The sequence below is a fragment of the Syzygium oleosum genome, unplaced genomic scaffold (assembly GCF_021117445.2).
Source record: "Syzygium oleosum isolate NSW1041296 unplaced genomic scaffold, Sole_v2.1 Sole_v2.05, whole genome shotgun sequence".
In the NCBI taxonomy this organism is placed as follows: domain Eukaryota; kingdom Viridiplantae; phylum Streptophyta; class Magnoliopsida; order Myrtales; family Myrtaceae; genus Syzygium; species Syzygium oleosum.
Genome location: NW_026607489.1, coordinates 7,413,710 through 7,440,103, shown reverse-complemented (window position 1 = coordinate 7,440,103; position 26,394 = coordinate 7,413,710). Strand labels below are relative to the sequence as shown.

General features: G+C 40.8%; 3 protein-coding genes and 1 pseudogene across 3 annotated transcripts; 2 read left to right on the top strand and 2 right to left on the bottom strand.

Moving 5' to 3' along the window:
* Window positions 1–766: 766 nt before the first annotated feature.
* On the top strand, window positions 767–2,518 carry LOC115676302 (metal transporter Nramp6.1-like). The gene is made up of 6 exons (XM_056311626.1): window positions 767–772; window positions 933–1,106; window positions 1,207–1,311; window positions 1,406–1,537; window positions 1,671–1,766; window positions 1,931–2,518. The coding sequence occupies exons 1-6, from the start codon at window positions 767–769 to the stop codon at window positions 2,258–2,260; spliced, it is 843 nt and encodes a 280-aa protein (XP_056167601.1). The 3' UTR covers window positions 2,261–2,518.
* Window positions 2,519–5,422: 2,904 nt separating this feature from the next.
* On the bottom strand, window positions 5,423–15,515 carry LOC115676303 (deSI-like protein At4g17486; annotated as a pseudogene).
* A 1,112-nt stretch (window positions 15,516–16,627) lies between these two features.
* Window positions 16,628–18,741, bottom strand: LOC115676391 (uncharacterized). The gene is made up of 2 exons (XM_056311156.1): window positions 18,601–18,741; window positions 16,628–17,988 (listed from the first exon to the last, which is right to left on the bottom strand). Exons 1-2 carry the CDS (start codon window positions 18,627–18,629, stop codon window positions 17,421–17,423), a joined length of 597 nt encoding a protein of 198 aa, XP_056167131.1. The 5' UTR covers window positions 18,630–18,741; the 3' UTR covers window positions 16,628–17,420.
* A 217-nt stretch (window positions 18,742–18,958) lies between these two features.
* Window positions 18,959–24,394, top strand: LOC115676393 (proteasome subunit beta type-3-A). Its single transcript, XM_030599292.2, has 7 exons — window positions 18,959–19,099; window positions 19,218–19,399; window positions 19,524–19,631; window positions 20,365–20,454; window positions 22,910–22,994; window positions 23,247–23,341; window positions 24,034–24,394. Exons 1-7 carry the CDS (start codon window positions 19,094–19,096, stop codon window positions 24,080–24,082), a joined length of 615 nt encoding a protein of 204 aa, XP_030455152.1. The 5' UTR covers window positions 18,959–19,093; the 3' UTR covers window positions 24,083–24,394.
* The last annotated feature ends 2,000 nt before the right edge of the window (window positions 24,395–26,394 follow it).

The window sequence follows — 26,394 nt, the reverse complement described above, 5'->3', positions numbered from 1 at the left end:
TCGCACTTAACATACTGTTCCACATCCCTGTGTGGGCTGGAGTTTTGTTCACTGGTTGCAGCACGCTTGTGCTTCTAGGCCTGCAGAGATATGGGGTATAGTTACTTGAAATTGCATTAGTTAATTAAGAATGAGTATATTAATTTCCTTTGGAATTACCTATGCCAATTATATTATAGTTACAGTAGCTTGACGACAACCGAATTTGCCCCGCCATTGTTTAATTCAACATTGTTCACTGTTTTCAGTACGGTGATGGTTTTGATTCACTAAAAACATCGTTCTCGATTTTCATTTGTTAGATTCGGAAACTGGAAATGTTGATAGCTACAATGGTATTCCTGATGGCGGGGTGTTTCTTTGGCGAACTAAGCTATGCGAAGCCTCCCACTTTGAAGATCCTGAAGGGGATGTTCATCCCCAAGCTCTCTGGGAACAGTGCCACCGGCGACGCCATCGCCTTGCTTGGTGCACTCGTCATGCCGTATGATATCACTTTGTACTAAATCTCATACTTGTATATATCATTAGATACATATGAAATTGCTTGTGCCATTTTTAGATTTAAGAGTTCTATTGCTTGTCAATAGGCACAACCTGTTCCTCCATTCTGCTTTGGTCTTGTCCAGGAAAGTTCCGAGATCAGTCCGAGGGATCAAAGTACTAAATTCCTAACTTTGTCTTCAATTTTCTTTTATTATCAAAAGTTTTTTGGTGAAGATCTTATTCCTCATTCGAAAAACTAGGCCATTCTTTAGATGGCATAATGTGGGTTCGATTATCGTCACTCGTGTTTTCGCTAATTATATTTGGCAAAACATGCAATATATAGAAAAACAAATCCTGTTTATGTTATAAAATATGCACTTTTGTTTTGTCAATTATCCAAATAAAAATGTGCACTTTTCATTTTATCTCATCAATCTTTGCAGGACGCCTGCCGTTTTTTCCTCATAGAAAGTGGGTTCGCATTATTCGTGGCATTCTTGATCAACGTAGCCGTTGTGTCTGTGTCTGGCACCATCTGCTCAGGCGACAATCTTTCGAGCGAGAATGCAGATCGATGCAGCAACTTAACTCTAAATTCTGCTTCATTCCTCCTTAAGGTTCCAATTCCTTACATTGACTATAAAACAGTTGGACCACAAGATAACATCACAACTAAGAATGACATTCTTATTGTTGTCCTATATATATTGTTTACAGAATGTGTTGGGAAGATCTGGCTCGACGATTTATGCCATTGCTTTGCTAGCTTCAGGGCAAAGCTCCACAATCACAGGAACCTATGCAGGCCAATACATCATGCAGGTTGTTAATTCAGAAATTTCACGTAATTAGCTGTTTAAAATGAACACTCAAACAGATCTGATTGTTCTCCTGTGTGTGTTGGTTAATTGCTTAGGGATTCTTGGAACTCAAAATGAAGAAGTGGAAACGGAACCTAGTGACTCGATGCATTGCCATTACGCCGAGTCTCATCGTCTCTATCATCGGCGGATCTTCAGGAGCCGGTAGGCTCATTATCATCGCGTCGGTATGCAAATTCCTACAACATCTCCTGCCACTCCTAAACTTGAACTCTTTCTAAAATCATCTGGTGAAGATATGTGGGCATTTTATGCTCATTCCGTTTGTTGTTATATGATGAAATTGATGTTGTTTTTCAGATGATCCTATCGTTTGAGCTTCCATTTGCTCTTATCCCACTCCTCAAGTTCAGTAGCAGTGCAACAAAGATGGGAACTCACAAAAACTCAATCTATGTAAGTTTGCTTTTGATCTTTACACGGTCGAACTTTAAACTTGGTTCTTTATTTCAGAAGTCCTAAAGAGATATTAATTGGAAAAACATGCAAGAACTGGAAGTAATGCAGAAGAACATGTGAAGCTAAATGACAATCGTGTCTTTTTGCATCTGTCGATACAGATTATTGTGATCTCGTGGATACTAGGAGTGGGACTCATCGTTATCAACATATATTACCTCAGCACGGGCTTTGTTGGCTGGCTAATCCACAACAGCCTTCCGAAAGTGGCCAACGTTTTTATCGGAATCCTAGTGTTCCCGCTCATGGCCATCTACATCATTGCAGTGATCTACTTAACTTTCCGAAAAGACACTATCGTGACATTTACTGATGACCCCGTTAAGCATACGACATCAACGGCCGTCGAACATGGCTATGGCAATTCTGGCAACTCAGGTGACCGACTTCCTTATCGAGAGGACCTAGCAGACATTCCTTTTCCGGAATAGTTTGCATCACATCGCTTAACCCTCCAGAAGCAATCCCCCAATGTATATACAAAGAGATGCTAGAGTGACCTATTTAGTAGAATTGAGGTCGAAAAAACTATCAGTAGAATCATAGCTAGAGCCAAGATCATCCAAAGGCAATCTATCGCTGCTGCTATTTTCAGCAGAGCCACCGGGCAAAGCATCAAGCAAAAATGCCTTTGCAACTTCAAATTGTTAATCTCACTCCAGTTAAATTTTATCTTCAGTACAAATTAGCCTACTCAAGATCATTGCTTTATCTACAACGTCAATGCATTACAGTTCGAGTAACCTTTGAGAGAGGACGTGAACTTTAACATGAGGCAGAGGCAACATACAAAGCAGTACACGAGAGAGAAAACACTCCGAGGGCTTCCACCTTTCACCCATTGTATCACCGACAACGAAAGCACAAATTCTGCATCGAAAAAAAAGCAGTAGATTATCTCATCCCCAATGAAGCTGCAGCTACTTCCTAAAATTTGTTTGCTGATAAAATAAACATGCGAATTTCTAAAGTGAACAATGGTATTGCCCATTTGCTGGTGCGTTTTGATCCCAAAATGGCAAGTCGAAACCCCAAAACCCCACTCCACTTCCCTTGCACTATAGCCTCAACAAGATTCAGTATGTTGAATCGATGAACTGACTTCCCTACCAAGTGAACTAAGCAATGATTCCTTTTCCCCTGCACCACACATGTCCTCCCCCTTACTCAGAATCTATCCCATGAATATGGAAGAGTTGCTTGACTTGAGCTGAGTAAACCCATAAGTAGTGTCAAAATTATTCAAACATGTCAGGAGTATGAACTATAAATTTTTAGGCAAAATGCAGTTTGGTAAAACATTGAGCAAAAGGAGCAGTGTGAGTAAGCATCCTTACTCTACTCTCTTGCTTTTCTTTGTTATGATAATAGGCCTATCCTGTTATATCCTTTCAGATAGGCAAATGTGGTTCAAGATCCTCTTCCACTGACCCAATCATTATGCATAATAGACAATGGGGTGCGCTGTAAAAAGTACCAATTAACAAGACTTGAAAGCTCACATTAGAAGGTTCGGCAAAAAAAGGAAAGCTCACATGAGAAGTAGACAATGTAGAGAGAGACTAGCAATTCCAGCTTTCATAAGAAGATTCCACAGATTATATCTAAGGAAGTACTATAGCAGTTATCTCATCCCAACCTTATTATTTATAAAACAAAACACAAGGCCTTGCGCTCAGTGATCAGAACACCCGCATTTTTTCAGTCCCTCGTGTATTTCTGTAAGAGATGGTATACTCATATTATGGAAGCTCCATGCCCCTTGTTTTACCTTGTGCCGCACATTTTCAAAGGTTAGAGAACCTCATGGCCAAAAAGGAAAAAGCTATGAAGAACTAGGCCGAAACACCTACATTTTGCTGATGTCATATAGCTGCGACTAAGCTGTGTACAAATGCTTTGGTTTGCTTTGGTTTAAGTCATGTTTCGCAACAAAACTCTTATCTGATTCAGAAATATTGGTTTGTTTTTCCCTCAGGGTAATTTGATTCTATCAGATATTGGCCTTGCTGAGAAGCATGTACATCATGCGGCTCTTAATGGGAATAGTAGCCTGCTTGGTGTTTCGCATCAGAAAGAAGACTGATTGTTTCACGGCTATGCTCCCATTGATTTCTTGTTCCCATTGATTATCATTATATTTGATTCAAGGAAATGGAAATCGCAAACCTGATCTTGTAACTTACTGCAAATTTTGCCAATGAAAAGTTGAAATAACGTCTGAAATGCAATTGGAGATAGTGATGCCAATGCATCTTTTTCATGGGTTGTGTTGGCCTAATTTTGAATTATGCAAGGCCTCTAAATAAAACCTTGTAGGCAGCAATATGCATTTGTAATGCTGAAGCTTCTCTTTCTTTGTCCTGCAGGTTTGATTTGCCAATGCTAGTCTGGATATGCATGCTGTCTATATGTTATTACTCGATTCCATTAATAATTCGACAATCTAGAAATCATTGTGAAAATCCTGTGCTGAACCAGAATGCATACACTGAACTAGATCAAAAATGTATTTTTCAAACCATAGGTTTTTGCCGGTGTAGCTAGTGCAGCATTTTTGAATTTGGCTACGGGGTTTGTTTTTATTTTTGCAGTTTGATTAACTGTACTTTGAATGTTCTCTTGTATAGCCACGGGAAAAGGGAATAGCCGTTAAGTCTGCCTGTAGGTTAAGCTTGGGAGTGGTAGTCACAATTCCATATTGACATTAATCTTTATCAGTGGGTGCTTATGCCTGCAAATCTTGACCTCTCAGATGATATATCTGTCAGTTAGATCTCACTGAAACTTTGATTTGGGACATTTCCATCTTCAAGTTGGGGGCTGGACCGCATGGTGGGATGAGTCTTTTCTACTCCTTAAAATGAAATACTAATTGCTCTCTCATGTGAAACTCCTTTCAGGGTCCGCCGTAACCACACCCCCCCACCCACCCCCACGAACTAAATTTTTAAGAGAAGCATCAAATGGCTGCTTAGAAGAGTTCTCGTGAGAATCGGCAATTTCACTGCTGTGAACAATTGAGAAGTGGCGAATGCAGCGTGACATGGCATATTTCTTCTTACTTTACCGGGTCTTGATTCTTGAATCTTGCAGCTGCCGTAGCCCCCCGAGTTTACCAGCCAAGAAAGAGTCCCAGGGACTCCATCTTAGCCAGGATCTATCTTAGTTGTTAAAAAGTTTGAAGTCTAATTTGTGTTGCAATTGCAAGACAAGAATGCAGAGTTCGATGAGCATATACTGAAGTTCCATGGAAATGAAGTAAGTTCTACTGGTGGCGCCCAAAATTAATTCATCCATCATCTTTGCAACTTAAGATAAGTACAATGTTATGCTGTACTTCATGAAAGAATATGGGCGAAAAGAATGATTCATGTTGCAACAACTAGGCATAAAGAGTATCGTCCACTGTATTTCATGCATAAATATGTCTAAAACAAATTAAGGCATTAGTGGGAAGATTGAAGCCAGTTCTCAGATTATGCAAGTTGTCCATCTTGAAAACGACCAAAGCAGACTCCTAGGGTAGGAAACCAAAGAAAGATCCAAGCCTTTCCCTTGTCAAAGATCGCTTAAAAAGAAATTACTTCCAATGGGGGATAAGCACAGAATTTCTTCATTTAAGAGCCGAGACAATTGAACAACCACGAAGGCAAAGAGAGAGTAAGCACATTACAAGATGGACATGCAGAATCCTTTCTCATTTCATTGGCACAGAGCACATTAACACACGCTTTTCAAGAGCTTGGCACAGAAAACCCGGGGAACAAGCACACCTCTCATTCATTAAATCCCTAATTGTATACAGATCACTCTCTCTAAGTTCACATGATTGCCTTCTGAAGAGAACTAGGGATTTCATACGAGTGTCCTACAAATTGGCAACAAGTTTCTGTTTAAACCAGAACCGCAACATACGCAAATGTTAGAAGCCATAGTGCTTGAGCTTATACACAAAATCTGACACTGCACATTCCGGATCTCCGTGATTACTTGCGATTCAGTTTCACTCCTCACATTTTCTCACCTTTCCTTCAAGGAGCCATGATTAGACCTTTTGAGTTCCCAAGGCGGTAGACAGCCTCTCAAGGGAGAGCGAGGATGTGGATAACTGCTTCTGCCTCATCAATATCGAAGACAGGCAACTTAAGTTGTTTGTTAACCTCCGCTTCTCACTTTCGCGTCGTTGGCAGTTAGGGTCACGACATACAGCACTGATCTTAAGGATTTCAAGAAGTAAGCAGTTGCAGGAAAAACCTATGATGGACCAGATACAGAGGAAATCCTCAAAAACTTAAGAAAGCAACCAACAGCAAAAATTGATGAATATTGTGGGATAAAAGTACTATTCTCTTTTCTCTATATACAGGGAGCTATCATTATGATATACAAGAACTAACCATTTTTTTCCTTCTTCTGGTCTTTCTTGTGGAAGAAAGAAAACCATGTCATCCAGAGCACCATTATTAAACCATGTATTCATCTCTGAATTAAAGAAAAATTCCATTTAATTTACACACGCGTGTGAAAGGATTCGACCTATTTTGCACTGAATACCAGAAAACATTCTGCTACATCGCTCCACTAAGAAAACCAGATTGTTATGAGATTTTGTGAAAAGAGCCTTTTATATAATAAAATAAGGAAAATTTGCAGGTATGCTTTATTTTTTTTTCCTAATGCACTTGTTTACATGACGCAAGATAAACAAATAAAAAGGGTGAAAGAAGTCCAGATGATACCAGTAAATGTTGCAATTTTAAGTACTGCCATGAAAGTTGTTAGGATAATTAAATATTAAACCACGAATTCATCTAATAGCTTAAGTTTCTAGAACAGTTGGCAGTGGTCCCACCAAATCTCACATGGTATCAGACCTGGAGGTCCTGAGTTCAAATCTTTCCCAACCACATTTGCCTCCCTAATTAAATATGTCCACGCTTAGTACTTGGCAAAAAAGCCAGACTAAGCGTGAGGGGGAGTGTTAGAAACCACGCCTTCATCTAACAGCTTAAGCTTTTAGAACAGTTGGTAGTGGTCCCACCAAATCTCACAAAAGTAACCTGAAAAGGTAATAACTTCTTAATCCTCCAGAGTTATAGGAGAGAAATTGAAATAAAGCAGCAGCACTGCAAATGGGAGTCATTATTATATTCGACAAAAAAGCTGCAACTTAAGTAACTCAAAAGATGATGTTAAAAGCAGCAGAAAAGCTAAACCGTGATGACCAATTTCTAAAATAGTTAGACTTCATGAGAAAGATAAAAAAGGAAATAAAGGCCATGTGTATTTTATCCCTTTTTTTGTAGACTTGTAGAGTGTCCGAAGACATAAGCAGCAAAAGCAAATGAAAAAAATCCAGCATGAACTCAATAGGAAGCATGCCTTTGGTTGGTATTATATTTCAAAAAAAACTCAGTGTAGAAAAGTGAGAAACAAATGGATACCTATTCTCGCAAGCCGATTGACCCATTTTGGGAACGGTTTCCCCATCATCTTGTAACAAACATCTTTGCAGAAGTAGTTGCAGTTCTTAAAAACCAAGTGATATGTCTCACCGTTGTAGATTGCGACATGGTCTTCAATTAACTCCCTGACTCGAGTAGGGTCCACGGAGGTGCTATCAATGAATATCGATTTTCTATACTAGAAGCCAGGGCACTGCCAAGGTTCAACCTCAAATATGCCACTACTTGGATAGTCATGGGTTGGTATCTAGCAAGGATCACCTAGAGGGGGGTGAATAGGTGATCTTAAACAATTTTTATCAATTTAAGCGAAAATATTCTTAATTTTCCTCTGGAACTGATCACGATCAGGCCGATTACTACTCAAAAGAAGATGTAACATCCCGAATTTCGCTATTTTCGGAATCAATGAAATAGATGTTATTTCTCATTTCATTTTAGTAAATCTCGTAGCGATCGTTCTCGGATACTAACCTTTAGGGAATGGCTACCTAGGGAAATGTACGTGGACCTAAGAACTCGATCATGAGTCGACCTTCGGTGGCGATCGAGGTCGCCATGACTCGAATAACCCTAGGTCGATACGCGTAATCCCTAAACCTGCCCGTTAGTGAGAGACCCTAAAATTGAGATTGGGCGATTTTGATCGTGAAATTGGATCCGGACTTGGATGTCGATTTTCGGGTCGTGCGCGACTATTTTTACGAAGATGACGTCATTTTAGTGTGGCCAATGATATTTGGGGTTGGTATGGTCGAAAAATGAAAATTCGGCCGGGAGGCGAAAAATTACGATTTTGCCCATGTGGGCGCCGGTGTTGGATTTTGAGGCCGTTTGAGGTTATTTTTCGAGGCCGACGCCATTTTGGGTGGCCACGCATACTAGGAGTCGTTTTGGACAAAAATTGGAATTTCGACAAAAATTGAAAAATTAATATTATTTTATTCCGGAACTTGCGATCGATTTTCGAGGACTTAGAAAGTGAATTTCGCGATTCGACGCCATTTATGTTGGCCACGCACATATGGAACACGTATGTGCGAAAATTGAAATTTCGCCCCGGGACCGGAAAATTACGATTTTGCCCCTAGGCCTATTTTTGGGTATTCCGAATTTTGGGGATTTTGAAAATTGAATTTGGGGATTAAGTGTGGATAAATATCAGCCCCAAAATATTGGACAAAAACGCCCTTAGATATTTTGGTTTGGAAGAATGTGGACCAAGTGTTTTAGAATGAAAATTGAAATTAAGAAAAAATTGGTCAAACCTTGGACCAAATATTTAATTGTTTCTCTCATCTCTCTCTCTTCTCATTCCCTCTCTTCTCACGGCACCCCCCAACAGAGAACTCTCTCCCTCTCTCCCTCACCAAAATCCTCTCATCTCTCTCGGCCTTGGACCGCGAAGCATCGCCGGAGCAAGCCGCCACCCGATCGCCGCCGGCCAGCCGTTCCCCCTTGCCGCTCTAGCCGAGTTAGTCTAGAGTTCGGGTAAGTCGCGATCTAATCCCTATTTAGGACGTCGGGTATTTTCGGACTCGTTCGGGTATGGTTTAGAGGATTTAAAGGTTGATTAAGGTGTCGATAATGGTTTTTGGTGGTTGATCGTGGTTATTGGTGGCTGATCATGACTATTAGCGGTTGTTGCGGGTTGGATTAGACGTCGGGAAATGAGTTTAGGCGGTTGGAATTCGGTAGAAATCGGTTCGGGTTTGAATCCGTGAGGTTCGGGGTGAATCGCGGATTCGCGGTTACTGTACCCACTCAGTTTGCTATTTTTTTTAGAGAATTTTGTGGGCCGAATTTGAGGAAGTTTTCCTCATGAAAGTTGTTCCCAACATCTTGAAATATAACATATTTTAATTTGGGAATTTTTGGAAATCATTTGATGCCATTCGGAAGTCCATCTTTGGACCGAAATAAAACTGCCTGATTTACTGTTCATCCGACCTTCGGGTCTGTTCGAATTTTTATAAATTTTTCCAGGCCTATTTTCGAAATACTTCCTTCACAAAAGTTGTTGGGGACATTCGTGGCTATAACATATAAAAATTTCAAAGCTTTTCAAGGTGATTTGGATGTTGAAATAAATGTATTTTGAGGACAAAACGGTCTGTTTGAGCGAACTGATTTTGGTCTGACTTCGAGGGACAAAAAGGCATGGTTGCAGATTGAACCGGATTTCGTGTTCTTCATGAGAAATGTTGATCAAGATGTTTTTTATGACATATCCAAAATTTAAAATTTTTGGAGTTGTTTTACTATTTATTTCAAATGGATTTCTGTCACTGCGCAACTGCCCAGTTTGGACCCGATTTTTTACATATTCTCGGTTTTTCTCTCTCTCGAGAATTATTCAGTGTTATCGTGGCATTTTGATGGGTAGTTTGATGCTTGAATGAGCTCGTATGTGTGATTGTGTGGCTGTGAGATGTGGCATGATTGCGCATTGAGTTCGCGTGCTAAGCTTGGGTGTTTGTGTGGTGTTCGCGTGATGAGGATGGGTAATTGTGAAAAATGTGTGCGAGATGTGAATTTGTGTGTGACCGTGTGTATGTGTGGTCGTGTGGTACGTGTGGAGAGTGTGGAACGAAGGTACGGGAATGTAGGATTAATGGGAAAAGTGATACCCTGAGGCGTGTTCATTTACGCGGGGTAAGGTCCGTCCTGAGGCGTGTTCGTTTACGCGGGACGATGCCGTCACGACGAGGTGACGATGCCCGGCCCGACGGGGTGACGATGCGCGTGGTCGAAGACCGTTGGCTGATACGTTTACGCGGGCGCGGTAGAAGGAAAGTGTGCGTAGGATTCCGTCTGAGGCGTGTTCGTTTACGCGGGACGATGCCCTCACCGACGAGGTGACGATGCCGGCCCGACGGGGGTGACGATGCCGGCGTGGTCAAAAGACCGTTGGCTGATGCGTTTGCGCGGGCGCGGTAGAAGGAAAGTGTGTGTAGGATTCCATCCTGAGGCGCGTTCATTTACGCGGGACGATGCCGTCCCTGACGAGGTGACGATGCCCGGCCCGACGGGGTGACGATGCCTGACGTGGTCAGATGACCGTTGGCCTGATGCGTTTTACGCGGGCGTGGTAGAAGGAAAGTGTGTGTAGGATTCCGTCATGAGGCGCGTTCGTTTACGCAGGACGATGCCGTCCACACGACGAGGTGACGATGCCCGGCCCGACGGGGTGACGATGCTGGCAGGTCGGAAGACCGTTGGCGATGCGTTTTACGCGGGCGCGGTAGTGGTGGAAAGGTTGAGAATGAGCGAGATTTGGCTTGACGTGTGAGGATTGTGAAAGTGATGCATGGTGTGAGTTAGTGTGCGAGTGTGTTTGTATCGCGTGATGCGGTCGCGATTATGAGGTAAAATCTCGCTAGGCATGGTATGGGACGTGCCCAAGTAGGTTTTGCTTTATAATCGAGACACGCCTTGTTGGTATGATGTATTCTTTGTGGTATGATTGGCGTGTGTATTGATATGTGGAAGCGTGTGATGGCATGTGTACAAGAATTGTATGTTGGGATTGTGGGCTAACGTGCATGGTGCGTATGCAGAGAGTCCAAGTATGTGTAAATGTTCGATTCTTTGGTTGTGTGGTTGTTTGGTTGCGCGTTTGGATGTGTGCGAAATTACGTGATAGCCTAGGTGGGGCTTAGGTTGTGACTTATTGAGATGTGATCTCATGATTGTTTCAACCAAACCATTTCAGAGCCCCCGCCTGAATATCGAGATTGAGGTCAACTCGGAATCGTCGGGTGAGCAGACAGCTGCAGAGGATTCAGGTAGTGATGCCGAGGATAGTGAGTCAGAGTAGACGCCTTCGAGAGGGCGTAGGGGATAGATCTTGATATTTTGTTGGTTTGGAGTTTATAGTTCGGTGTGCTTATAAATTATTTTGTGGTTTGTATTGGCGGATGACGTAAATATTTGGAAGTGTAATATATGCTTGGTGGTTTGACGATTTGTTCCTTCCTGGTGTTCTCCAATTTTAATGTCGGGATTTTTATTGCTTCATTGCGATTTAACTCGATGGATCGTTGAGTCGGCGACGTTATTCCTCGGACGTCGCACTCTTCCGACCGAGGAGAGGGATGTCGCGGGCTCGATGGGGTTCAAGGCGTGACAGAAGACTTCTTCCAGAAAGGGAAAAGAAAAAGTCGGGGAACCATCCACTCCCTCTGACAAGAAATCCGTTCGCATAAGCCCTAAGTCTACCAGTGCATCTAAATTTGTGATTCCTGATGATGATGCTAGATTCTTTCATAATTTTGAGATGAAGATTGGAATTGCATCTGGTGTGCAAGGTAATGGAGATTTATTCAGAAATACAGAACACAATGTCTACTATCAGTTATTACTTGCTAGAGGGGTTATGAACCATCGAACTGTGGATTTCGAATATCTTGAAAAGGCTGGCATTTCTGTAAAACATCTATTTGAAAGATTGGGGATTTATGAATTCTGTCTGCAATTTGCACATGTATATGCAGAACTGACTGCCTATTTTTACTCAAATTTTTCCATTTTGTCACCAAATTGGCTTCAATTCATTGTTGGTGATAAAAAGTTTGATTTGAAAGTGGAAGGAACTGGCTTTGATAATTGGAGCGAAAAATTACAAGTTTACTCCATTGGAAGTGAGCCTAGAAGATGCTTTCAAAGCGGCTTCAGAGAGTCAGAATTTTGCTCAAGGCTCTAAACGCCATATTTCATATTCTGATCTGACTAGAAGAACTGTGATCTTGCGTAAGATCATTATCAATTGCTTGAAGCCTAAAGCAGCTTCCAAAACTGACTTATCCAAGTCTGAAATCAAGCTTATTTGGGCCATTCTGAATGGACAATCTTTCTCTCTTCCACATATCATCATTTTTCATATGTACAGAACTCTCCAAAAGGACAAGGGACAATTTCCTTATGGTGCACTCATTTCTCGAATTTTTATGTTTTTAAAGATAACTATTCCTGATTTGTTGTGCAAAATTTTTGTACCTTGGATGTTTGTTGGAGAAAAAATGCTTACCAAGATGAAGCATTTTGATGATAAAAAGGAAAGAGCAAGCACAGCCAGAGGAAAGGATGCACCACAGTCAGAAGCAAAATCTGTTGGGAAGAAAAATGACAAAGACAAAGGGGAAAGAAAAAGAACAGGAACAGAAAGAAAGCAGGCTGTCTCTTCAAGCCCATTCAAGGTGTACAGGAAGAAAAGAAGAATTCTTCTCCGAGATGAAGATGATGAATCAGAACACCTTGAAACAGGACAGAATGTTGGTCCAGAACATGTTTCAGAATCTACTAAAAAGGGTTCAGAACCAGTATCTGGAGACTCACATCTGCATCAACAGGATGATATTCCACAAAAGACAGATGTAAGTCAATCTCCACTTAATCCTGAAGAAACTTTGAACGACACTACTGCTGCAGAACATGCAGATATTCAGGGGGAGATTCCAACAGATGCAGGGGATAAGTTCGAACGGCATGCACCAGAAAATATTCAGGGACAAACTTCAGAAAACATGACCATTCTGACCCTTCTGCTAGAAATCAAAGAAAAACAAGCTGCACTTGAAGAGGACGTAAAGAACCTTCAGAAAATTGTTGAGGAAAACAATCAGACTCAACGTCTTCAAGCAGAAAAAGACAAGGCAGAGTTAAGGGAAGCTATAGCTCTATGTTCAACAAATATGGAGCAAGCTATGGGTCAATGTTCTACCAAGATTGAGGAAGTTGTTTCTATTCTGGAAAACTTTCAACTTGTTCGAACCCCATCAAAGAAATAACCTGTTTTTCATACCCTCTTTTTAAACCTTTATGGATCTGTATTCTTAACAATTAACTTTGTTAGATTGTTTGGATGCTTTATATCAGTACTTTCTTCTGCTTATTATTGATTTAATCTTTTTGCTGATGACAAAAAGGGGGAGAAATTATGCAGATATTGTCGTACTAACACTCAAATATGCAGATTATACAGGTTATACTCAAAGGGAGAGAAATACACAGATCTTACAAGTTTGCACATTCATCAATTTGTGTTTCATGCGCTTAATATGATTATTTTCTTCAACTTTATTTAACATTGATTGAATCTGCATGGAAGTTTTGTCACCATAAAAAAGGGGGAGATTGTTGAGGAAAACTCCTAATGAATTTTGAAGCTGACAAAACTCTCTATGTTTATCTTGTAAATCTGATATGCATTCCATTCCAGGTTAATATATTCTAGAAGTTCATAAGGAAATATTAGATTTTACAAGTTTTCAGAACTAAAAGTTCAGACTCAGTCATAAGATATTCAGAATTTACCATAAAAGTCATTCGGACTCTAATTATGAAATATTCATATTTTCTCAAGACCTACGGCGACTCAAGTTCGAATTAGAAATTCTTGAGCAGGCTATGCAGGCTGACACGTTGAAATTTCTCAGACGCTGAAATTTTTCAGACGCAGAAGCAAAACTCATTCGGAAGGAATCACAACAGCTAGTGATCTGGCATGGATTTCACAAAAGGAAGATTTTGATTGACTCAATCTCAGTCTAATTGATTGACAATCAAACATTACGACAAGTATGCATTACAACGGATAAAGCTCTACTTATGGAAACCAAGATTCTGATTGTATGGGCGATCAGAATCAGCGGGATTTAGATTTTGTCAACCAACGGCTACTCAATCAATTTTATACAAATCTGTCCAAGATGAAGATTGGAAGATAATCCTCTGAAGACTGTCCAACGGCTAGCTTGGTAGTGGAGGAGTATAAAAGGACATCTACGAGGAGCAGAAGGAAGTACGAAATCGAGAATCAACAAATCCAAAGTCTAAGCATACTCCGATCCTTTCTCTTGTCTTTCTTAAGTCAAACATTAAGATCTTGAGGGACACTTTGTAAGAGTGATTGTGTGAGATAGAGAGTCCTATCATACACAAGAGTGCTATCACTCAGAATCTGTAATTCCTCTTGATTACATAGTAAAATCAAGCCAGTAGGCTGTCAGCGTGGGAGAATGGACATAGGCTTGCTATAAGCCGAACCACTATAAACTTGTGTGCAGTTTTTCTATCCCTTATCTCTTACTTTACATACTGCACATCAAGAGCACTGTCTATATAAACTGTTTTGAATCTGAATTTTATTCAGACTCAACTGTGATCATTCATTTCCGCTTAAATTGATAAAAATTGTTTAAGATCACCTATTCACCCCCCTCTAGGTGATCCTTGCTAGCTACATCAATGGGCTCCAAATGCATATTCCACACCATGAACTACAAAGAAGTCACAATTGTCAAAATGTTGAACTTAGTTTGGAAATATTAAGTCCACTGATACCTGATTTTACATTACATTGCATGGTGATTGCTCATCCACAGATAAAAGACAGAATCAATTCTGCAAAGTCTTTCCCCACGATGGAATAGCTTCCTCGAGGACACATAGGCAGCAGTATTAGTTTAGGTATACATCCAACTGTCCATTTCACTCTCTGAGGTTTCTAAACATGTTTTATACTCATCAAAACAGTATCCTATCCTATCCCTACTGGGTAAATAGGAATTCTATTGGTTTTGAGGAAGTTTGTTCAAAATATTTTTAGAGATTAAACCATATAAAAGGAATGACTTCCGGACTGATTCGTCTTTCTCATTGTTTGTCTGAAGGTAATATAAAGATATATCCAGCCATTGTCCTTTCAAGCATTTAGAAGCAGAAGCGTGTAAAGATCCAGTTTTTTTATGCTACAACAAGCTACACCAACAAAAGTTTAAACTTTTAGTCTTTTCAAATGCATTTTAGATGTGAACCGCTCAGCATCAAGCGCAGTTCCATGTTCCATTGGAATTGCATCTCATTCCACCTGTGAAAATAATATATCCCCATTTATGTAACTTCCCGTTTCTACTATTTAATCTGTAAGCTCCCCTTTTGAGTCCAAAAGGATAATCAGACGTAATAATTCTAATAAAATATGAATTGAATAAGGTTGACTTATCCTCCACACCAGAGTGAAAGATGCCAAGTGCAGCCCAGTAAACATATCCACTCAGGGTCAGATCATTCATATTGAAATAAACTGGTGCACAACCTGGACCATAGTCTGACTTTGTCTTGGGAAGGAAGCAAAATCAGATTGCTGATTTGCCTCTTAAAGACTTAAACGACGAGGAACCACTAATTTCCATGCTTTCCTGTAGCCCAGTTTCATTCTTATCTTGGGTGAAGAAACAAAATCTAATTCAAGGAGTTTTACATGCCTGTATGAAAGGACAAAAATAGAAACAGAAGTTCAGTCAAGGAGTGCACACAACCCAAATAATAGGCCAAAATTACAATCATAAGCAACCTGTATGAAGTTTTTTTTTGGTAAGAAAAAAAAATTATTTACTATAGAACAATTTATTTACTCTATCAGGGTGGAGAGAGGGGCGGAGGTTGAGGATGTGGCAACTAATTGATTGAGTACTAAAAAAGGACAGCTGCATTCTTTTCATTCCAAAGATCTACATCAGTTAATAAATTACTTCTCAAGAAGAGGAATTACACAACCAAATCATAATGATGCCACATTATCATTTGGTGAATGGAATCATGAACTATCAAAGTGTCAAGATGATCAAAGAGACATTGGAAAATCATCAAATTTCCCAAGAATTTCTGAAGTCTTTGAGTTCATTATAAAGAAAATGGGTTGCCAACAAAGAAATCCCTTTATGACACAACGCTTTGTGATTAACAATTATAGCATAAAATAGTTGTGGGGCCTGTTATGAGTTGGCATGAACTATATCTACGTCATTTAACGAAGCACCATGCCTCTTGAGCAGCCAACAGATGAAAAAAATAAAGAGTGAGGACCATTAGCAGAAAAAAAAAAAAAAGGTTTTGTATATAAATTACGAACACTAGATTGCCATGCCTTGTCTCTTAATATGCCTAGTTAGATAAAATCTATCATCGAACCAAGGAAGAAGGGAAAAGTAGTAGAGCCAGGCTCTATTTTCCCCAAGGATGTTAATTAAGAAAACGGTTCGAACTTCAAAAAAGAGAGCTGTAAGCACAGGGTACCTAGATAACCTCAACAAGGTACCACTTCTAATCCTCAAACATTCTTTTTCTGACAGGTAATCCTCAAACATTGTAAGACAGTGACCAGACTTAACCCAACGCACAGCAAAATCACAGAGAAAAAAAATATCCATTAAAGACCAAAGAAAATCCATCCCCGCATGCTTGCGGGTGCACATAGAGAGAGAGAGAGAGAGAGAGAGAGAGAGAGAGAGAGAGAGAGACTTACATGAGCCTCAAGGCCAATGATGCTTACACAAAAATGTCCCAGTCTTTTTAGTACAATCTTTCACAGTGAACGAGAATGCTACCCATCCTCTCATGGTATTATCAATTAGCGTACTTCAGCATCACCTCAAAGCAGCATTTTGGTGTGATAGTATCCAGCATTTTAGAGTCCGGTGAAAGGAAAAGTCTGAAGCTTTACCCTGCATTCTTCATAGATTGCTTCACTATCATAAAGTCCAGAAGCATGAAGCTTTATCTAGATGCTTCTGTATCTTAAAGTCCTAATCAAATCCTCCACAATGCATGAGATGACTTTTGATCACATTAAGTCGCGCCAAAAGCTTCTCTAATAACTCATTTTATGGCTGTCCAGATGTCAACGTTGGAGTGGGCCATTAATTTCATAAAATATTAGTTCGGATGAGTCCACAATGCGCTTGCTTTCACAGACCATACGACTACATAATTCATGCCTCGGTGCAGGACGAAATGATCTGAGTTGATATAAGGGATTAGTTATCTCGCATTTACTACACAGCTCCCTCGCTGGCTGCACATGCTTCCACCAGAAATCAGAAAGAGCAAGCTTCAAAAGATCCCAATATTCCTTATCGCGGTATATTCTGAAAAGACTGCTGCCTCTGGGAGTCCTTACATAGAAATGCATCCAATCCCTGTCTAAAATTTCCATCAAACCTTGCACTTGAGGAATGTAATTTAGATGAATCCGAGACCATGGGGAAGCTCTATTCATATCTCCATTGAAGAATGGGCACTTGATCTCTAGAACTCCTTTGCAGGGCAAGCCGCGAACAAGTTAGTCAACTACTCCATCAGGTGAAGCAGCAAGCCAACTGTCTTCGGGATTATTGTTTCCATAAACTTGAAACTCAGGCAAATCGACATTATATCTAGTGATCTGCTCGTAGCTTTCAAGCGCCTCCTTTTCCTTTATATTATTCCAACAGGTAGCCAGGTTACCAGAAAATGGCTCAATCAAGCCAAGTTTTTCTAACCAGAGCTGGACTCTTGGCTGACGCCAAAAGCCAATCGCTGCATTAAAAGTGCTTGCCGTGAGCTTATTTTTCGTTAGTTCTTGCCATTTTTTGAACCGGTGCTGCAAACTATCTGCTTGGAGAATAGAGTCCGGTTCACCACATGCAACTTTCAGAGAATAACCCAGATTGCTCAACTCCCTTCTAGATGGAAGATTTACGACTTGACCGTGGTAAGAAAGCCTCCCACTATGTGATTCCGATAAAGCGCAGCTGTTATACTGTCTCCTATTGCTAACAGCAGTATTGGCAGAACCCGTACGGCAGCTACATTTGAGTACAAGAAATGAAGGTCGTGCTATGTAGAGGAAGCAAGAACGGACTTCTTCACTGCCAAAAGTGAAAACAATCAGCAACTATATACGGATGCAATATACACAACATATATACGAGGAAGAGTTAGAGAAAAAAAAAACGAACAGGCATGCTAATAGATGTGAATGAAAAAGTAAGGTGAGGGGAATTTGCGGAAAGTCACAAATCAAAAGGCTCTTCTTGCATCCAGGTGACATTCAGCGTGAATATCCGTCAAGTGTAAAAACAAGTGCGGGCAACACAATCATAACTCATAATGCACCCATAGCTGAACTAGTCTCAGCTCCATTCCTAAAAAAAGGGAAAAGCTTTCTAAGGCAGCAAAATGACCCACCACCTCTACCGAGCAAAATCTCAAGCCGGAGCCAAAGGTGCTTCGACTTTCACACACGGAGGCGAGAGCAAACAATGAATCGAAAAACGAACACCTTAGATCATGGAAGACGCCAACAAAGCAAAACGGGCAAAGTTACGACGATAACACAACAGAAGATCATCCAACACGACGCACGCGAAACTTTGCATCGAAAGAAATCAAAGGATCAGATTGCCCGTGAACTTTCGGCAGTCAGAGGCTAATCGGACGAAGCAAGCTAGCGTAAAAACAGCAAAGTTTCGGTGGCTGACCGAGCAATCCCGTGACGAGACCAGCGCATAAGGGATGCGCAGGGGGTTAGAGGATGGAACCGATGATGCCCAGCGCGCGCCTCGCTTCAGCCAATCGTCCAGTCCGGGAGCTGCAGAACGCCAGGAAGAAGAAGAAGAAGAAGACGAAGGGTTTTAGAAGAGGTTTTACCAGAGATGGCGACCCGTACCGGTTTGAATACCGAACCGGTTAGAGCTTCCGGTTCATTTGGACCGGTTCAAAGCAGACAAGCCCAAGCCCAAGAACGACAAGCCCGGCCCAACATCAAGACCAAGACCAGGCCCAAGAACGACAAGCCCGGCCCAGAAACAATTCCTGGAGTGACCCCCAAGCCGAATGATGCTGTGCTCTCTTTAACCTTCGCTTTGCTTTGCACGGACACTCTCGCCTGACCTTCGTTTTCGCCTGAAATCTCCATCCTTGCAGAGCTCCGACCGTCGCTCCTCCGATCGATACGCCCCCGCGAAATCTCCGATGTCGGTAAGTACGCGAGTGTCGATCGTTCCGGCCGGCTTTGTCCGGAATCGTATCGTTGTATGTTGTTGTCGTCGTCGTCGTCGTCGATTGATTCGGTGGAACCGTGCGTGGCGCCGTGCAGATCTTCGAGTACAACGGGAGCGCCCTGATCGCCATGGTGGGCAAGAACTGCTTCGCCATCGCCAGCGACCGCAGGCTCGGGGTGCAGCTCCAGACCATCGCCACGGATTTCCAGAGGATTTACAAAGTCCACGACAAGCTCTTCCTCGGTCTCTCCGGGCTCGCCACCGATGCTCAGACTCTGTAATAGCCGTTGATCTCCTTGAGCTCGGTTTCGGTTTTTGTCACGAGCGAATGTGATGTTTTTTACTTTTGGGCGGGTTTAGCTTGGGTGATTGATTGAGTCTTGGCGGTGTGTAATTTGAAGGTACCAGAGGCTTGTGTTTAGGCACAAACTGTATCAGCTTCGGGAAGAGAGGGACATGAAGCCCGAGACATTTGCGAGCCTTGTTTCGGCTCTTCTCTACGAGAAAAGGTTAGCTTCGATTCTTACTTCGCAGGGGTTTTGTTTTTACCCCCTTTTTGGTTCGGAAAAGTGACTCGTGGATAGTGATTTCACTTTGTGCATTGCTTGTTAGCGTACAAGTGCATTCGCTAGGAACCAATACGTGGGATAAGAACTTGGCTTCGCAAGGATGTTCCTTTACTTTGGTTCCATAAGCCATAAGAAATGGAAATTGGGTAGGAAAATAATCAAAATTGTGTGCTTGGTGTTCACATTCGACTTGTAATAAGCAGGCAAGCAATAGAGGATAGTCCCTGCAATTTTGGACTCGCATTTAGCTTGTCTTGGACTGGTCCAGCCACAAATCAACCGGCCCTTCCCCCCATCAGAAAGAAATTGATATGCACATTGAGATGTGAAATGCTATTGTGATCTTTAAGTTATATGCGTTAGGTCATTGCAGAGTACTGATGCTTTGGTAGAATTCTTCCTTCATAGTGTAGAGATTGATGGTCTTGCAGAGCCTTTTATGATTACTAATTCACTGGGTTTTAAAAGAATCTGTAGGATGAGGTATGAGGTTTCCTCAGTATGTTCATCAACTTTCATCCTCATTTTACTACTTGTTCCTCTTTTTCTTTATGAGCATGATTGGAAAAGGCTAGAAAAAAGCCCCTATTGGCATCTATGATTTATTTCTCAAGTTGTGCAGGCAGGTCGATTGTTCTTAGTTAAAATATATTTGCTATTGTCTGCTATTCAGATTTGGCCCTTACTTTTGCCAACCTGTAATTGCTGGACTGGGAGATGAAGACAAGCCCTTCATTTGCACGATGGATTCTATTGGAGCCAAGTATGTTTGTTATGGTTTACTCGTCTTTTTCACCCGCATTGGTAACCGCTAATTGTGAAATTCTTGCAGCTTAAAGTATTAACATTGTCTTTTATACTGCATGTCTTCCTAATCTTTCCCCATTAAATCTTTGTGGTAGCCGTAACTTTGCCATGTATCTCTGATGTTATAGAGTTTTTTCAGTTCAGGACCATTGGATGTTGAAATTTGAATTGAAATCCTAAATCTTCAATTGAAATGAGTGGCCCAATTGGATTGCTTGCATTATCAACTGCTTGCTTGTTTGTTGAATTTTGTCTTATTATATACTGAAAAAAAAATCAAATTGCACATGAATGAGGAAATCCGTTATTAAGTTCCAAATTGACCCATTAACTCTGAGAAGTGGTTAAGCTGTCCTTGGATGCCTAATTCTTGTTTGTGATGATAATCAAGTCCTCTCTCCTCTCTCTCTCTCTCTCTCTCTCTCTCTCTCTCTCTCTCTCTCTCTCTCTCTCTCTCTCAAACATAATATTTTTGACCGAATCTAAGTTTTCTTTGTGGATAAAGAAGCTGCTTGATCATTAGTGCGCATTATATTTGGAAGGCAGAAACAAGTTTAATAATTGAAAAATATTATTCTCGGATTTAAGAACAATTTCCTGCTGTGCTTTTTGCCCCAGTTGTTTGTACTTTATCATGTTCTTTTCCCATGCTTTCCTGTGCTTTCCACAGAATATTGTTTCTTGTGCTTATCTTGATTATTCTGTTTGGTATCCTCCATTGTAATCACTGAAAAGGATGTATGATTTGTTTCTTTGCTTTCTCAACTCAAAATTGCCATCTCTTGGGTTTTGTTTATGTGACTTAACTGTAGTCACATCTTTTTTCTTTTTTTATTGTTTTCTGCAGTGGTGGCATAACTTTGCTGATAAATGTTATCATAGCCTTGTCCAAGATGTATTTGTGAATTGTTGGTTGGAATCATGTTCATTTGCCATGAGTTTGTTTCATTGTTTTGTTGGTCAGCATATTTATGTAGCTTAGGGTATCCCGCTTCTTCGTCTGTACTTTTAGAATTCCTATCACAGTATATTCTGCGTCTTCTCTCATATTCTGCTGTCCTATGCCTTCTTCAACGCTTACCCTTCTTGCCCTTTTTCCATTGTCTCGTGACATGTTGCAGTCCAAGTTGTATTTAATTCAACCTAAACAAATAATTAGGAGGTTATGGTGTTGTTTTGCATGAACTCCAAACATCCATATTTCCATCTTTTATTTTTGCACCACCTGACTAGCTGTATCGACATTCTTCAATTTTTCACGCCATGTAATATTCACTCATTGTAATATTCACTCATTGAATGTCTTGTTTGTCACGACCCAAAAAAAAAAAAAGTCTTGTTTGTGATATAAATCTGCTCTGTGAGGTTTGTATCAAGTCCTTATCCATGCTTTCTTTTCTTTAGTTTTCTCAATGTCTGTCATCATATTTGTATAGGTTGTGAATCCTACATTTTTTGGTTTTGAGCGGAACTTGCCATAAAAATCATTACCATTTTCCATGGTTTAATTATATCTATCTCCTATTATGAAGATGGAGAGAAAAATTTTCATTTGGGGAACTTTCTGCCTGCTGACAGTTGTCAAAAGAGGTGAAAAAATAATTAGGCTGGTTAAATGAGTCCTTTGAACTTTTCTGTCAAGGCATATCTAACTTGTTTCACATTTGACAAAGTTTTTCTAGGTTGTTACATCAATAGTGAGACCAATTGTTACTTTGTAAAATAGAGTGGGAACGGTACCTCCATGATCAAGTGAAATAGAAATAGACATGGGGTACACCTAAGAGATGAAAAGATAACTACCCTGGTTAAATGAGTCCTTTTAACTATTCTGTCGAGGCATATCTAGCTTGGCTTCACATTTGACGAAGTTTTTCAAGGTTGTTAGATCAAGTAGGAGACCAATCGTTACTTTGTGAAATGGAGTGGGAATGGTTCCTCCATGATCAATTGGAAGAGAAATAAGCATGTGTACATGTAAGTGAGAATGTGCTGATGTTCTAGTTTGCCAAATTTCAGTCCTTGATTGTATGGTCTAATAATTGGCTAACCTGTGTTTTCTTTTTTCCAATTTCCTGCATCTGACACCAAATGAAAGTACTTTATTTACTTTTCATGATTTCCTACCATTTCGCTTCCTTTTGAGCTTGGAAATGACTTTTTTCAGGTCATATGCTGCTGTCTTCATTCAATAGCCAAATATAACCAAGTATTACCTACAAGGGAAAATTGTCAATAGATTATGTGGAGCTCTATTAATAACCCAGCTTGTTTTGTGGTTAATTATCTTCACGGTGTTATTTAAAAGATTCACTGTATTAAAGATGATTAGGAGACTGTAATCTTTCTGTTGCTATATGTAATAGCTATTCTATAGTCCAGTGATTACTTTTGGTTGTTTCTGTTTTCAGGGAGCTAGCTAAAGATTTTGTTGTTGCTGGCACTGCCTCAGAATCTCTTTATGGTGCCTGCGAGTCAATGTTCAAGCCTGACATGGTTGGTTTGTAACTTTGTAAGGAATAATATTCTGTGCACAATCTGTGTAGAGAAAAGCTTGCGCAGGCTATGTTGGATGCATGACTTGTGTCATGTTTGGTCTAAAAAGTTATTCAAGATGCCATGTCATGGATCCAACACAACTTGTGTAAAGTTTTCTTTCTGCAGGTTGTGTGCTTATAATAATGCAGAAATGCTATTTATTGCATGTGCGACGACTCATGTTGTCAATTTGCCTTTGGTTTTGATCAGGAAGCTGAGGAATTGTTCGAAACTGTCTCTCAAGCTTTATTATCATCGGTAGACAGGGACTGTCTAAGTGGTTGGGGAGGACATGTCTATGTTGTGTAAGCCTTCTTCTCTTCTTTTTGATGACTTAGTTTATGTCTGTATGACTATCTGTATGGATGTGGGCTTTGTGGACAATTGTCAAATTCATAGCCTCCTGTGTGCGCATTGTATCCATATGCATAAGGTTAAATTGTAGTTTCTGGTTCTTCTTGGATCTGGTAAAAATCTAAAACTCTGTGGCCCTCTGCAGTTTCTCGACATTTGTTTTCTCACTCATTGGGTGGTTTTTGGGAGAGAAATGGATAGTTGAAGGAAGCTATGACAATAGGCCATTGAGCATCATTTTACTTCATTACCTGGCAAACAAGGCTTGTACGAACTTCTGAGTTTAATGAGAATAAATTCCTGGTGACGTCAGTTTTGATGTGGTGAATTTGACAAAGATATTGGTCCCCCCCCCTCCGGAAAAAAAAAGATGAAAAAAAGCAAAACCCCACCCCCTGGAAGAGAAGATTAAGAAGGGGCTATTATGACGGTCTCTCCGTTTTCCTTCCTAACAACTCCTAAGCTTGATCGATACTTCCCTAGTTCTTTGATTTTCTTTTTTGGTGGAATTTGCTTATTCATCCGTCTTAAGATGCATGCAAAGAATACAAACCTGGCATTCAGAATGTGACAGCATATTGGAAGGGCAATGACGACTATGGCTGATGCCATCGTTGTGTTTTTTTTATTTTTCTTCCTGCAGAACACCAACTGAAATCAAAGAACAAATTCTGAAGGGGAGAATGGACTGATCTTTCTGTGGAGCTGGAAGCTGATCATTCATAGTGTTCCTCAACCACCTGTAGCTTCTGTCATCCTTTTTCTCGTTTTGTTCCGGAAAAGTGAATCAATTGGGGACTGCTCCTTTTTCTTGTTTTGCATTATGTATGCTGAACTATATAGAATTATGTCTGCAATTTGATTGAAATCTGGATGCTTAGATCACATTCCCTCATCCCTGTGGCTATCAGTTAATGGGAATTAAAAATGCGGGTTTTTACCCCTTTTGTATGGTGAACTAGTTTAACAATTTCACTTAGTTTGCATGGTGGTTTATTTTCCTATACTGGCAATGTAACCTGTTGCTACGTGGCAACTGGCAAGTTATGTTGCGCTGAATCTTTGTTTTTTCTTTCTAGTCATTTTAGAATGAAGGTCTAGCATGAGCTCTGGTTTCTGTCATATTTTCAGCAGAGAAGCTTGAACCTGCTTGTTAGTGTCTGCGCACAACATCATTGAGCAATGTTGCCTTCAAAATCGAATCCTGCGAAATCGACTTGAGATATGGTTCTTTACGTTGTTCTGTTTTTTGCTGGGATTCCGTGATGCATAGGCCGTAGCGGCCAATTGGATGCGTAGAAAGTATGTGCTGAATGCTGAGGCAAATCATTTACAGGCAATGCAGGCAGGCTCTGTTTTTCTTTGCCACTCCACGAGACAATGGAACTCCTTTGCCTCTATTTTTCTCGCTTTTTAGCCAAGAAACGTTATGCTTTTAGCACACAAATTAGGTTTGACAACCAGGGACATCCAAAGCCAAATCTGTCCGTAAGTGCGTGTGCATTGTGCACATTTCTCTTGCTTACCAACTCAATATGCTTCCTCCACCGTTAAAATTGCAGAGCAAGTAAAAACTTATCGACTTCTTGCATTGTAGTCTGAAAGTTTTCATTTAACATCGTGCGCTTGAATCCTTTCGTCAATTCCATCACTTTTTCAGCATACGAAAGATACCACAGCTTATTTTATTATTTTCTTTATGCTCTCTTAATCATTTTTTGGATTCTTGATCTCAAAACAATGTAGTTTTAACACAACATTAGAGAATTAAAATTGGAAATAATCTCAAAATTGAAAAAAGAAATCAAAATAAAAATAAAAAATAACACAATTAAGGGTGGGATTGCAAGTGGCGACCCTTGCTAAATGCTGGTAGTCGACCCTTGCCCGACCTCCAATGATGACCTGCTTGCCCTCACCAGATCGCACCCTTGCAGAGCTCGGTTGTGATGCACAATCGCCGCCCTCGCCACCACTAAGTTGAGGGCTAAGCCTCCCTCTCTTGGTGGTGGCGGCGATCACGGCGCCACCATCCAGCTACGCAAAAGGGCAAGCAAGGGCCCTGCTTGCTCGTAGGGAGAAGGTCCGGGCCCTTGCAGGCGGTGGTCAGGCCGGGGTCGTCGACCGTCACCGGCGAAAGGGGGGCGACACCCGCCCCTCGAAATCTTTTTTTCCCTTTTTGCAAAACCGACATCATTCTTTTTAGGGCGTTTCGTCGCAAAATTAACGGTCACACAAGCCTAAACAATTGAAAAGGAAAAAAAAAAAAAAGAGAGACATTTCCTACTGAAAATGCCCAAAATCAGAGCCTCAAACTAAAGTGGACAAAACTAAGTAAGTTGGAGGGTATTATGAAGCTCCAACTATGTATGAAAGAAGATTGAAAGCACCACCACCCCAAGAACAGAAAATGACGGCTTGTCGCTCTCGTCGACAATGTACACTAATTAGCGGTCTGCCTCAACCCAAATTACGGCGCCGGGAATAATCAGTGTTGCTGATCTCTCAGTTTCAGTGTTCCTTTCTTCTTCTTCTTTTTTGTGGTCTGTAGTTTCAGCGTTCCTTTCACGTGGGGCAAGTTTGCACCATTCCACTGCTTTTCCGTCTTAGTTCAACGTTTTCCTCATTTTGCTTTCACGCTCCGTCAAATCTCTACTCCCTTCTCATTTCATGAAGGAAGAAAAAAAAGAGACTATTGCGTACACATCTTTTTTGTCCATGCGGGAAAGTGACTTATTCGAAGCGATCCAATACTCCGAAAACGATAGTGAATAATAAGAGAAAGGCGACGTCGTAATTCCGTAGTTCTTTTCTCCCGAGCTAGAGCGACGAAGAATCTATGTCCGGATTCGACTCGGGCGTGCCCCGGAAAAATGTACGTCGCGAAAGCGTCCCGCTAATCCTTTTGGGTATGTGCTGGTCGAGCATTTCAAAATGGGCAGTGAAGAAATTGGGAGATTGTCGCCTCTGCCATCTTTCACGTTTGCAATCTGTGCTTGGTCTT